The following is a 14,348-nucleotide window of genomic DNA, read 5'->3' as shown; positions in this document are numbered from 1 at the left end:
ATGGATGGATGGATGGATGGATGGATGGATGGATGGATGATGGTGGGTGGATAAAAACAAGACAATTAGATATTTTACATTCTCAGTCCTATAAAATAAAATAAAATAAATATTACTAAATATCTTCAAAATCTTTGTTAAGGTAGGATGTTATGCTAATATTATATTTACTCCACCATCCGTTTGTTCTGTATCATCATCTCTATCCCCAATTGGCATTGAGTATCTTTGATTGTTTTTCCATTCATCACTAGCTCACCAATGCTCTTATCATGATCAGCTTTTTGTTAACACCCACGAAGTCACAGCTCTCCTCATATAGACTAATTAGTTCCTCTGATTGGTTTTTGATTTTTTTTCTCTACCAAACCTTTAAGATAAAAATACACCAGTGAACGAGTGTGTTAATTAAAAAGCATAACTGAAGCTGTGCGTTTTCCCCTTAGATGGAAGAACTGTAGCCTGAAAGCCAATCAAACGCAGTGATTATTTTTCACAGCTTGCAATATGAGAACATTTCATCAAGCAGAATTCAAGGGTCTGCTTGGCTCTGTGGCTACTGCTGTGGCTTTGTTCTTTAAAGTTAAATGTTGGCCCGTGTACTAGTGATATCCGTCACCTGCTGTCCCGTGTGTGGGCTGTGCACTGACATGCAGGGGAGGGCTCCTGCCACCAAACAAATGTTCCTGTTTACGTCTGGAGTATTCCAATCTCATTACTCAGACAAAGCATTAAGCTGCCCAGCAGTCAAATCTTCTCCAAGTGATTTTAAATTCAGTTACCTCAACTGTTTGTGGAGGAAAAAAATCATGTTTGGAAATTCATATTACTTCTGTTGGTTATCCTGAGAAATAAGATAAAACGTGACACGAATGCTGAGAAAGGCAGGTTGTTGTACGCTGAATATTTATCTAGAAAATATAGCTCAATGCAAATGTATTAATACAACTATAATTTCTTTTCTCATTTTGTCATGTATCAATCACTTATTTTTTTCATAGACCAAAAATACTATAAAGCAAATACAGTCAGAGTATGTATATGAGTAAACATAGCAGATAGTATGTTTACAAGACAGTTCAGTTTGTTCTAGCCTGATCAGAACGCCTTCCACCACATGTTGTTGTTTCTCCATATGGTTATGGCAAACTCTTAACAATAATTATCTTTATTAAATGATTCCTTTTTCTCATTCTTGCATATTGACAAAAAAAAAGTACACAATCATTTGTTTTTTTAAATGCTTTAGAATTTTTCTTAATAATTGAATACTTATTTATTTTCGACTTAATCACAATTTGAAACACAATTTGATCACAATATATGAATAGTAATGGTTATCTCTTTTTATATTTAGTTTTTCTGATATGCTTAAATAATCTTTTAGGAATATATCATAGTGTAGGAGACCTCTTTTGGAATTTAATGTAGGAAACAACTGGATAAATATGATTTTTAAATGATATTAAATGCTCAATCCGGTCCTATCAGTTTGTGTGATTAAGAAAATCTGAAATTGTTGCTATCAATTTTCTTTTTCTCCCAATAATTCTGCTTTAATTCTATGCTCTGTTATATGTAAATGTCAGACCCTTTAAATCTACTTATTTAGAGTAAACCTTTAAAGTTCCAGAGTAGGATTGTTTTTCATGGTGCTGTGATTGCCAGTCTAAAGAATTGGCTTTTTATTGTTTTTACTATGCCTCCATGAGTTTTGAGTTACAAAGTGCAGTTAATGCAGGAACTGCTATTTTATGGTCACCAAAGCTTGTTATCTGTTCCAGTTTATCTAATTTCAGGTGATTCTAGAAGCTTTAGACATCAAACATGATATCATATTAAGTGTAAATCTGTCATGAACAGGAGGCAGATGGACCAGTATTCAAGGTGAGACAGACAGTGGGAAAGTTCAAAACCTTTATTAACAAAAGATAACAGAAACGCGGAGCTGTGGGTCTGCGGACCACAGTGGCTGGGGTGGGGGGGGCAGGGCACGGCCCAATCTCTGACCCTCTGGTTAAACAGTTCAGTCCATCCTCAACAGCTCTGGTTGACATTCCCGCTGTCAGCATGCCAATTGCATGCTCCCTCAAATCTTGCAACATCTGTGGCATTGTGCTGTGTGATAAAACTGGGCCTTTCAGAGTGGCCTTTCATCGTGGACAGTCTAAGGCTCATATGTGCACTAATCATGGGGTCTGATCAGCAACTTGATATGGCACGCCTGTGAGGTGAGATGAATTATCTCTGCCAAGGAGAAGTGCTCACTTTCACAGATTTAGACTGGTTTGTGAACAATATTTGAGCGAAATAGTGATATTGTGTATGTGGAAAAAGTGTTAGATCTTGGAGTTCATCTCATAAAAAATGGGAGGAAAACCAAAAGTGTTGTGCTTGTCTTTTTTTTTTTTTTTTGCAAAGATAGCTTTCTATTGATACAAAATAGTTTCTTCCATAATCTTAAGCCATATAAGCACTCTGCCTGGAATGGTAATGAAATGTTCTATGTGGAATAGTGAAAAGTCATTATCAGCCACGTTGATAATGACATTTCTGTTAAAAAACAGATTTCCTGATTAACATAGACTTGTAGGTACAAATGATGGTTATGAAGTTATTCTCAAAGTGAAAAGGACACCAAAAGGGATAAATTATGCCGAAGCTTCTGTGAGGAACTGTCAATAAAATTAAAGATCAGCACATTTGGAGGAAAATGTGAAACATTTCCCTGTTTGCATACAGATTTTGCAATACTTCAACAAAAAGCAGAACAATGTTTTACTGGTTTCAAAATCCTGGGATGTAAATGTGGTGAAGAAATACAAATAATATCCAACTCAGCATAACAAATTCTATGCACCAAGCACATTTATTTCTTTAAAAATTGTAATAAGTAAAAGGGAAATGTAGATACACTAAGTCTTAGACTTAGGCAAACTTTTTTTGTCATTCTCTCCTTACCAGGAAGCCTAAATCCACTGAGTGCAAAGAACTGAGAGGATTAAACATTTTAGTAGAAAATTCTAAGATATTTTCTGAGTCTTGCCACAAACAAAATCTGAAACATATATAATGTATCGGTCTAAAAAATTAGAAAAATAAATTATTTAGTAAGGGAAAAAAATAATAATAAAAAAAAAAGATTGTTAGCTTGTTTATTTCTGAATAAGGAGCAACAGAGAGCGTTTCTGAGAAATTTAGCCTATATATACTCTGCTTTCCCTTTCCTCTCAGTATATTTCATCCCTTTCATCCCATTCCTGCCCTTCCTTTTCCCTACATCCCATCATCATCATCATCATCATCATCATCATCATCATCATCATCATCATCATCATCATCATCATCATCCTTTAATCTCAATCTACCTCATAAACACAATTTGTTCTTCTTTGTTGCAGATTATTTTTGGGAAGTTCTACACGGGCTCGGAAAAATGAGCGTAGCAGAATTTTCCCAAAGATCTATACCCCAACACTGAAATCTTCAAGCCTTCCAATTTCTCCCTGGATGACAGCCATCCTTCGTCATCCCTTTACCCCTTCTTCCCTTGATCCCTCCATCTCTTCTGACAACAAACCTTCAAACTCATAATTGTTTTGGTCATGTCCCTGCTAGTGAATTGACACGTTGCTACATACTTAGCACTGGCTTCCCAGGACTGTGTGCTGTGCACGCCCCTCTATTCACTCTATATATATGACTGTACCCATCAAGTAAACATCATTAAATTAGCTGATGACAGAACTGTGTTGGGGTTGATTTCTGGAGGTGACAAAACACACACAGGAAGGAGGTCCTGAATCTGACAGCTTGGCGCTAATCAAACAAACTTGAACTAGAATAGATTAGAATTAATCTTTACTGTCATTATACTGTCACAAGTACAAAGCAACGAAATGAACTATCTTCATTTAACCCATCCCCTTGGGGAGCAGTGGGCTGCCATTGTGCAGCGCTTAGGGAGCAGTGTGGGGTTAAATGTCTTGCTCGGTGAGCCAGAGTGGCAGTCTGTGGAAGTGGGGTTTGAACTCTCAACCTTCTGGGATTCAAGCACAATGCCCTAACCACTAGGCTACATTCCCATAACTAAACATGCAAAAGAAGTAATATCGACTTTCAGAAGAAGAAAACTGACCTCACCCCCTTGAGCATTAAAGGTGTCTGTATGGAGAAGGTCTGTACCTTTAAAGACCTGGGCATTGTGATCTCTGAAGATCTGTCCTGGCCCTCTAACACCACAGGGTTCTCAGGTGAAATAAGTTGAAGAGCAAGCTACTGGAGTCCTTCTATCCTTATATTATAGTCCTTATATTACACTCTATCTTAGTGTGGTATGTCAGTTGCAGGTTGTGGACAAAACCGCTCAGAGAATTTTTGGCCTGTCTAATTTCGGGTTAGTTTTCTCCTGATTCAAATCTGCTTCACCACAGCCAGTGCTACAGGGGCACCAGGTCAAGAACTAACGGACTGAAAACCATTGTTTTCCCTCGAAGACATTGTGTAACTAAACCAAAACCCAGAAACTATTTCTTGTTTTACGTATATTTTCTTTCTTAACATCGATAAGAAATGTTCGCACTGGTTGTTGTACTGCATTTTATTTGTCTGTCTTTTAGGTGATGGCACTTAAATCACTGGCCTCTGGAGATGGGGATAAAAAACTAATAACTCAAACCACTTTTTAAAAAAAGTAAAAATACTTGGAAACAAAGTCCAGTGGATTATTTTTTTCTTTTTAAATCTTTTTTTAAATGACTATGACCTGGATGACTGAGAATCTTCACCAGCAACTCAAACTAACTGAACAAATATGCAACACATAAAACAAATAATGATCTGGCCCTTGATTGCTGGGCTGAGCCTAATATAAAAGAACAGACGCAGGTGGATAAGATGAGTGATAACTAGGAACCAGGCACAGTTAGGCAGGTGAATGAAATGAATAAATAAGGTCAGCTATCAGGGCAGATAACGACAAAATAAGGCGAATAACACTGACACTCTCTACTGCAATGCCTTCTTTAATGCCTAATGCAACCGAAATGTTAAAAATCACATGTTTATTTTTTGCCAAATAATCCAAATAGTTAAATAACTTAAGTGATAAATTTGCCTCTCTTTGTTGTTTCCTCTTTTTGGTGATAGATATTTCTATCTGGGTTAAATTTGTTTGTCTAATTTCTTTCAGTATAGACCTCACCTTGAATCTGTATCGACCAAAGATCCACTTAGTAGTGGAAAACCCTTAATAAACACAGACCTCATTTATTGGGTATGAACTGAGGCAGAGGGAATCAGCAAACACAGCTGTTGCTTAGAGGCCCCGATAGTAGGTGGAGGCCCCCAAAAGCCCTTGGCCTAAAATATGAAATAAAGATCCTAAAATTTGTTTTTATGATAAAGCAAAACATTTTAAAGGGTTTAAAGTTATTCTAAATATAAATGTTATGAATCAAAGAGAAACATTTTTTTATAATTTGATTAATATATTAAAAGTCAAACTGTTGTTTTTGTTCAAATAAAGCTTAAGTGAAAACTCAATCTCTTATCAGCTTCACCTGAACCAATGGCGATGTCCCTTGTTCAGCTTCAGCCAATCAGTGTCAGGACAACACCTTCTCCAAAGCCTGTCATCTTTCAAGATTCCCTTCATTTTTACTCCTGGCCTATCTTCTCTCCTGCCCAAAAGCGAAGTTTCACCCACCTCCGCCTCCATCATTCTCAGAATATTCTCAGTTCAACTCACCCTGTGGCTTACTCCAGCACCAGTGTCTGGGCCCCGTGACTTTAGGTTTGTCAGAATTAGCTACATCTTTTTAATGGCTTAAATAATAACTGATTAATATTCAGAGATTTATTACAAACTTGTTCAAAGCCTGAAGCTTAAATGCACAGATTACTTAACAGTTAATAAGAAATTCTGAAAAGTAGACTATTATATAACTGTTAATGTTGATGTTGGTTTAAAAGTCACTCAAATATAATTTACAGATGGACATTACCCATTTACCTTCTTTCACATATATTATGTTTTCAAGTGAACATAAATTGAAGTGCAATTACCGTTTTATATTTGGAGGAAAATGTCATAAGCTTGCAAGCCTAAAAACCACAACACTGACCATGATGAACATGAGTGGTTACATTACACTGTAGGTTAAGATTGATCATTTTGAACAAAACATTGAGCCATTATATTTCAATACATACAGTGATCACTCTTTCAGTTTGATAATGATCTGAAGTATATGGACAAATTAGCTGTTTAATGCCTTTTGAAAATTAATTGAATGTTTCAGAATGTCTCAGCTCTTGTCAAAAAATTGTTGACAAGAACTGAGAAGTTGTGTTCATGAAAGACAGCTGTCAAACCTGATTAAATTACACCAGGACTAACAGTAGAAATTGGACCCTGGGAAAGGATGCCTAAATTTTTTTGTTTTAACCAAACAAACAAAAAAACTGCATATTTAAAATGGTATGAAACTTATAAATTAAAAGAAACCTAATAAAAACTAAAATTAAACAAACAAAAACTTGTATATCCCTTGTGTCCTCGCATTCCACAAATAGAAAAGTGCTCACCTTAACTTAAAAAATTAACTTAAGTTCTTTTTAAGACCCTTACAGTATAAACCTGCTCTTGGTTCGTAGCATTTAATAGCCCTTGGTGTTTTAGTATACTTCTGCCTGTTTTGTCCAAGCCCTCTTTATTTTTCATCCTTTCTATGAATGTTTTTCCGTCATCACATAGGCCTATCCATGAGAGCCGCCTGTCCTCTGCCTGCCTGTTTAAATCTCGCTCACTCTGCGATGCAACTTCCGTTTTCAGCACCACGGACAGCTCCGTCTCTCTCATCCCTCCTCCCCTCCTCACCGAGACCTTATACAGCGGCTTGAGGCAGAGAGGTAAACTTTTGGCAATATCCTGACTGAAGGTTTGGAACCGGTGCATGCAGAGCACTGAACGCGTCCTTCTGCTCCCATGCCTATCAGAGACGCTCGCTGCCGCTAGAAACAACAGAATCCGCGACCCGACAAGGGAGAGGCTCCGGAGAAAGATAAAGGCTCCCGATATGAAATGAATATGCACGGAGACGATTCCGTGAGAAAGACCTGCCTTTATTTGCTGCGGGGGATCAAATTGTAATCGCGATCGTCTCAAAATAAAATAAAAGGAGAGCCGAGTGACTCACAGCACAGAAACAGAACCGAGAGGTGGTTGAAGAGAGAAGGAACACTGAGCAGGAGGGAAGCGAAAGGAGGGAACCGAACTGCATGTGAGACCGCTGGTCCAGGCGCGCGCACACCGGAGGCAAGAGATGCAGCCTGCGAGCAAGCTCCTGACTCTGATTCTCCTCATCTTCATGGGCACAGAACTCACCCAAGTAGGTTTGCATTTTAACGCCATTTTCCACCTGTTTGTTTTGTTTTAGATATAAAAGGTTAATTGGATGTTAATTAGACCCTGAGAATAAGCCCTCTCCCCTCCTTTGGTAGATTAACAGCCTAGGATTACATGATGTGAATGCGTTGTGCTTTCACTATCTCCACAGACAGATAAATGCCAGATCGGTCCTTGTTAGAGAAAGCTGCGATTTATCAGTTATCATTTCCACTATTATGGTATCAGATATGATGCTTGAAGCTTCCTCTAAAACATAGATTATCAATTGATAATGATGGAATGCTGCTCCTTACAGTTATACATCAGGGCTAAACAATCAAATGCAGTGTCTCACATAGGAGGTAGGGTGGGGAGGTGGGTTTTGAGCATGCCCACTGACCACTGTGTGACTTTGCTGGTGCATATGAGTGAAAGGAACAATTAGTTCAACAACAAGCTCAAAAGTGGCTCAATAAAAGGCTGGGTTGTTTATTAAAGATACATTTTACATGCAGTAAAAATCTGTAACATGAGACTCCATTGCAAGACAGTGAGGGGAGTGAGTATATTTATCACAGAGGCCCCTACTCTGGAGTGAAGTTTTTTTTTTCATAATTTACTGTAATTATGCTTGCTTTAACACAAAGTCATATTTAAAACTGCATTGTGGATCCATCTGTAGCTGATAAATTAGAGAGAAAATAATATCAAATGTTGAACAAGCCAGTATCAATAAATTCTTTCCCTCCCAATGGCACGCCACAAGGCACAAACTCAATATTGTTGATGTAAAGTAGTTTGCTGCAAAAACCCTGCTGGCTCTGACAAGCAGCGTGCAGGAACAGTATTGACACAGTGTGGATGTGGGTGGGAAGTGGGGGGTGGGGGGGTCCAACAGGTTTCAATGGAAATGTCACGAGCAGGGGGTAGCTTAATTCAGGGTTGTGTTTTGGTCTGTCAACAGGTTTTTACAGAAAAGCTGCATAATGCAGCTGCAGATACTGAAAAAGCAGCGGTTGGATGAACCCCCTAATTTGGAAACCCCTGATTATTCTGGGATGTCAAACTGAAACTTAAGAGCATAGACAGGAGGTGGAATGGGGCTAAGGGGGTAAAAAAATATTTGATGGCTTTGCAAAAGTTTGATTAAAATACATCAGATAACATCAAATTAAATTGACTGTTTGATCCCAACCTCTTAAACAGCTTCCATTTACTTCATGCTCCCACATGAAAAAAGAAAGTCAGTGCTCACACACTGTAAACTTAGTAGTTTTTTTTAAAAAGCATTTCCATTAATTCTTTATATATTTAAATATTTTGAAATGAACTGAGAAGAGTTGTTAATTGTATTATACAAAAACACAAATAACTTCTTGTGTTGATTTTGTCTGGGTAGTGTAAGTAAGGGGCTAATATTTTAACACTGTTTTAATTAATTCAGTTGAGGTTTTGACCAGTCTGTGAATATCAATTTACATGGATGTCTTCATCTTAAATTTATCTTTTTTTTTTTTTTTTTGCCAAAAACAAAATAAGTAAATTCTCATCCTGTGCTTCTTTTACAGACAAAATAAATGTGTAATTATAAATGAATGATTCAGTGTAGAAACTGACCTTAAATTCCCCCCAATAAGGGATTTAAAAAAGTTTTTTTTTTTTTTTTTTTTTTTTCTTTTCGGAGCAGCAATGCCAACGGATGATGGGAGTGCATTTTAGGTGGCTAGCCATAATTCCCATACCAAACTTCTCCACTGTTTATTACACAATCCATTTTACTTAAAATACACACTCAGACTATTTCTTCATGACTTTCATGAAATATAACATAATTTTATACACCAGAGTTAAAAGGAGCATAGGGTGTTATTTTCCTTTAACAGCTGTGAAAAACAGTATAAATTGTCCCTCCTTTAGGGATGAATCAATGTGATGGATACCTGGAAACTTTGAGTATGATGTGACCAAAATTGGAAGATATAAAACAATATCACCAGCTGTACGTGTTGCTATTTATTAAAGCTTGACACAAATTAGCAGCATTGCTTACTCTTTGATTCATATTTGAAAAATAATCCTATTTGGTTTGTCATGCTAGGAAATAACAGTGAGGTGGGTTGTACATTTTTATGGGCTGTCTTTGTTCCTCTTGGTAGCTCCAGCAATAGAGGCCAGAATTGTGCGTTGTGTTGTCCTCTTGGTGTTGTGCCTGATTTATGTGCAGGTCAGGGCCCACAACACACTGACACTCTTACTTTGATGACCTGGGAGGAGGTGGATATTATTCTAGCACCAGAGAAACAAAATGACAGAATACCCTGACAGCCAGAAGCATTATTGCTTTCCTTTCATGAAAACATAGTGTCCATTTCTGTGTAGGAGGAGAAAACTAAACATCTTCCCACCTCAACTCTGACTGAAACCGAGTATGGAAACAATCAGAGCTCTTTCTATACACATAATCACTGCAAGTCTTACTCCTGAATTACTTATCAGGAAAAAGCCACCACAGCAGTACTGCACTGCATCGACCTCTGATGCTGAACAATGATGCCCTCCTAAAGACTGCATTAAGAGCCATGCTCCAAAACTTTCCCACAGTTTAAATTGGAACGTCTTCTTCTTGATGTCTGGCAGCAGGAGCAGTAAGGCCTCCAATTAGCAGCACCATCCTGCATTGATTCTACTCTCAGTTGTTCAAATACTGCTCCCCGAATTTGGCTTTATAAACCCCACGTTCTTTCTTGGAGCAGTAGTAAGCATTCAGAGCAGCATCTGTTCCTCACCTATACTGCCTGATCCACCAATGGGTACCTTGGCAACACAAGATGGAGCAGGTGGTGCAGTTTAAAGCCACTTTTTTGACACTGTGCAACATGGTTATTTAAAAATTAGCTCAGATTTTAAAGATTTGGTTGCATATGTATGTAGATAGTTTTTTTTTTCTAGAGTGTTTTTAAAACTTGTTCGAAAAAACATAAAATAAAAAAAGGGTTTAAACAGTAATACTCAGTCTGGCATTACATCAGTTCAGAGTGAATTTCATTATGTGTGGTGTGATTGGCAGCCATGATTATGATTCATTATGCTCAGCTCAGGCAAAGGGTGGAGAGAAGGAAGGAAGCAGAAGAGGAGTAGGTGGAGGTACAATGCCTTTTACAGTCCGTTTCTACTCTGCAATATGGGATTTTTTTTTTTTCTAGCTTATTTTGTTTTCACGTTTTGTACCTGTTTGTGAAAAGGTAAAACTCCGAATTCTGTATATGACATTGTGGTTGTCCTACAGGGTACAAACAACCACAGCAGCACAAAGAGCCCAGGCAGAGGTGCTAGCCTCATGAAGCTTTAATGCTGAATTCTAAAGCAGTGGTACGGTAGGATTTTCTGGAGGTGTTTTGTTAAATATGGCAGTTTGTTTTGGTGTTTTTACTAGGAGATCTGTACCTTTTACCTACCACTTATTTAAAAATTAATATCCTGCATTATAATAACTATTTATTAATATTAATGTCAGAAAAACACCCTGAATATCAGTTCAATGGATTGCTGTTCTTCATTAATATAAACCTCCTGAGGATAAATGATCAGTCAATGCTACAAGGCATATCCGCCAATTTATCTTGACAAACAGTCTGATTGATCCATTCAGAAGAGGGTCAATGATTATTAATTGTTTTCTGTCATCATGATTAAATCCTGAGTACCTTAGCTCGATGCTGTGTCAGGCTATTTTGAGATAAGAGTTAGGGTACAGGCTACAAGAAGGATCATTTTAGAAAAAAATAATGGGTATCTGATAATCAATATAAATGTCTTCCTTCCTTGTCCTTTTTCTTTCTTTTTTTGTTTTTTAAAACACACAAAAAAAAACACATGAAAAAAAAATCTATTTTAATTAATATCCAAAAACAAATCTTGCGCAACCAGGGCACCAGACTGGCGATCAAACCCATGGGGCTCACATTGCCCTTAGTCCAGTCGTGAGAATACATCATTAGAAGCTCCCGCTGTCCTACGCTAACCTTCATCTCGTTATACAATCTAAGTGGACAGCAAAGCACAGTGGTGGGTGAATAGCTGTCAATGAAACTACTGTCACTGTGAAATCCCACCTTAAAGGTCATCTACAGTAAATGAGAGAAGCCGCAGGTAGAGGAGAATACTAGATGTGAAAATAATAGACATGTACAGAGATTTTACTTATCCTTTCTTGCAGAGAAAGGCATTATACAGATTGTTCACCTATGTAATCAGATTTTTAACTTGTATCCTGTTGATCTATTACATGGCTGAATTCTGTTCAGCCATTTACAGTTCAGTTCAATATAAAATACTTTATTGACGTATATATATATATTTTTTTTTTTAGATGTTTATAGCTGTAAGCAGGAAGGATCTCCTAAAAGGGTCTGTTTTTGCACACAAAGGGGAGGAGCTTTTGATTGAAGACACTCTGATGTGTCTAACAGTCCTCTAAAAAGGATGCTCACGGTTCGCCATTATGTTCTTTGTTTGTCTTTTTTGTAAAATCATTTCCAGAGGTTCAAGAAAAGTTAATTCTTTATTAGCTTTTTGAGCTGCTTTAAGTAATTTACTTTAATGTTGTTACCCAAGCAGGTGATAGAAGAAGAAATCACACTCTCCATAACAGACATAGAAGATTTGTAGTATCTTGCTGAAAACACTGAAGCCCCCTTAAGAAGTACAATCTGCCTTGTCCCTCCTTGTAGATGGCTTCACAATTGTGTTTCCAGTCGAGTCTGTATTTAGGTGACCTCCACTGCTTCTTCCATGATTATCTGTCCTTCCAAGCCAGTAATCTTACATTTCTAAGGGAGGACGTCCTAAATATTTCTCGATGATGAAGAAGAAAATGAGGAATGGCTTTTTAGTGCCTGCAACATACATTTATCAGCAACAGAGACAGATGGAGACCAAGTGGCAGGAGATGTGCTTGCATAAGCAATCACAAACATGCATTCCCTGAATTAAGTTACAATCTATCTTTTAGCAAAGGGTGAATCTGCAGATTAAAATAAAGATTTTTAAATCAAAATGTCAAGACCTTAGCCTTTTCTGGTTAAAATTATTTTAGCAGATAACTAGTTCCCTCTTAGGTGAAAATAATCACAATCAAAAAAAGGTACATAGTGTGTCACTTTCATGTTGCTTTTAGGATTTGAAAAGAGAATTTGTCAACATAAAAAAGGCTAAATGTAATCTAAAAAAGAAGCCCTGTAATGTGCTACTATGTCTTTTGTTGTTGTTGTTTTTTTTTTTTTTTTTTGGGGGGGGGGGGGGGGGTTCAGTTTTAATATAATATTTACATATATATGTTTTTTTTTTACTGACTGCACTGAGGGTTGTTCTTTAAGCAAACTGCATGTTTTAGAGTCTGTGCAGCAGACAATTAATCAATCACTAAATTAAACTAAACTAAATAAACTAAATTAATAAGTGAGTGATTATTCATCTGAAGTGATGTATTTTCACAAATAGTTTGAGTCAGCAAGAGCTAATGATATTGGAGGAGCATCTTCTTTTAAAGTAAGACATTTTAACCACTTACTGGAGTTTAAAGTTAGGGAAACTGTATTGGTAAGGAAAACACTAGGAATAGGATTCAACCAAACTTTGTTGGTTTTGATCCACATAGCATCGGAAGAGACTTGTGATCTTGCATAATAAATCCCCTGTACACATCTCTTCTTAGTAAGTGGGCACACAAAAGACATCAACAGCTAATAAAACATTTGTTTTATATATTTTTAAGTACTATTTGAATCCTTTCTAACATGAATAAAACAAATAAACTTTAAAACGAGACATTTAACCATAAAGATCCTGAATTTGAGAGCCTCTGCTTTACACCACCTGTTAATTCAGGGTTTATTTGGTCAATTTATAATAAATATTCCCTGGTTCAAAGCAACAACAAAATCAGTTCATGGCCATTTACAAGCAGAAGCTAAAAGAAAATGTTGTGCCAGCCATTCTGTTTGGAATCCAGCACATTAATGCACATCCTACCTCAAGTAAACACATTGTTGAACACTTAGCCACACAAAAACACACATTTTTATAAGATTTCATTCTGTCAAATATGTTTTCCCACTTCAATTCAGCCTTAAATATATTTGAACTCAAAAATAGCTTGTTTTAGCTCATCACTACAACTATTGCAGAATTTAACTCCTTTATTTGAGCTCTTAACCCTTTATAAGGCACTCAGTGAAAGACTTTAAATATCTAAATTTCAAGTAAAGAGTGCACTGCAAAAAACTGAAATCTAAGTACTGTAAGTAACTTTTCTTAAAAAAGGTGTATTTTTTCTTGAATTGAGCAGATAAGTGAGACCCTTTGCAAATGGAATAATAAAATGTACATTTAGAATAAGGAAAAAAAATGCAGTCTCCTATTTCAACTTCATAATATCAAATAATCTGATTTTAAGGATAACAATGCTCCTTCCATAGGAGATGTTCTCGTTTACCTACTCAAATTGAAGGTAAATACACTTATTTTAAGACATTTTCACAAATTTTTAGATCATTTTTGTAGTATGTAATTGGAATCCAGGATAATACCTTATTACCTTTGTAACATTCAAAAAACATGGATATTTTGATGGCAAAAATGATTGTCAATTTAATAACAAGAAACGCCAAGTTGCCCAAATATGTTAAGAAAAATAACAAAAGCGCTTCTATAAGAAATTCATAAAGAACACAGAAAGTGAAAGAAACACATATTTTTGGGTACAACATAACATTAGAGGCTTATTAACTTTTTAACTTTACTTTTTAACTTTTCAATTAGCTTTTTAGCTTTTTTTCTTGACTTAACTTTTTTTTTTACCTTTATTTACAGTAGGTGATATATCATTCAAGTTCTCATCTAATTGCTAAAATGCCTGTATATATATATATATATATATATATATATATATATATATATA

General features: G+C 36.4%; 1 protein-coding gene across 1 annotated transcript in view; it reads left to right on the top strand.

Annotated features, from left to right (window-relative positions):
* The first annotated feature begins 6,856 nt into the window (after positions 1 to 6,856).
* olfm1 (olfactomedin 1) overlaps positions 6,857 to 14,348 on the top strand; it is a 37,645-nt gene continuing 30,153 nt past the window's right edge. The window contains exon 1 of the mRNA XM_015384530.1: positions 6,857 to 7,391. Within this exon, the coding sequence (XP_015240016.1) occupies positions 7,326 to 7,391 (66 nt within the window). The 5' untranslated portion in view covers positions 6,857 to 7,325. The remainder of the gene's footprint in view (positions 7,392 to 14,348) is intronic.

Source organism: Cyprinodon variegatus, unplaced genomic scaffold, assembly GCF_000732505.1.
Source record: "Cyprinodon variegatus isolate N-32 unplaced genomic scaffold, C_variegatus-1.0 Scaffold315, whole genome shotgun sequence".
In the NCBI taxonomy this organism is placed as follows: Eukaryota; Metazoa; Chordata; class Actinopteri; order Cyprinodontiformes; family Cyprinodontidae; genus Cyprinodon; species Cyprinodon variegatus.
The sequence above is the reverse complement of the archived record's forward strand: the minus strand, read 5'-3'. Positions and strand labels throughout refer to the sequence as shown.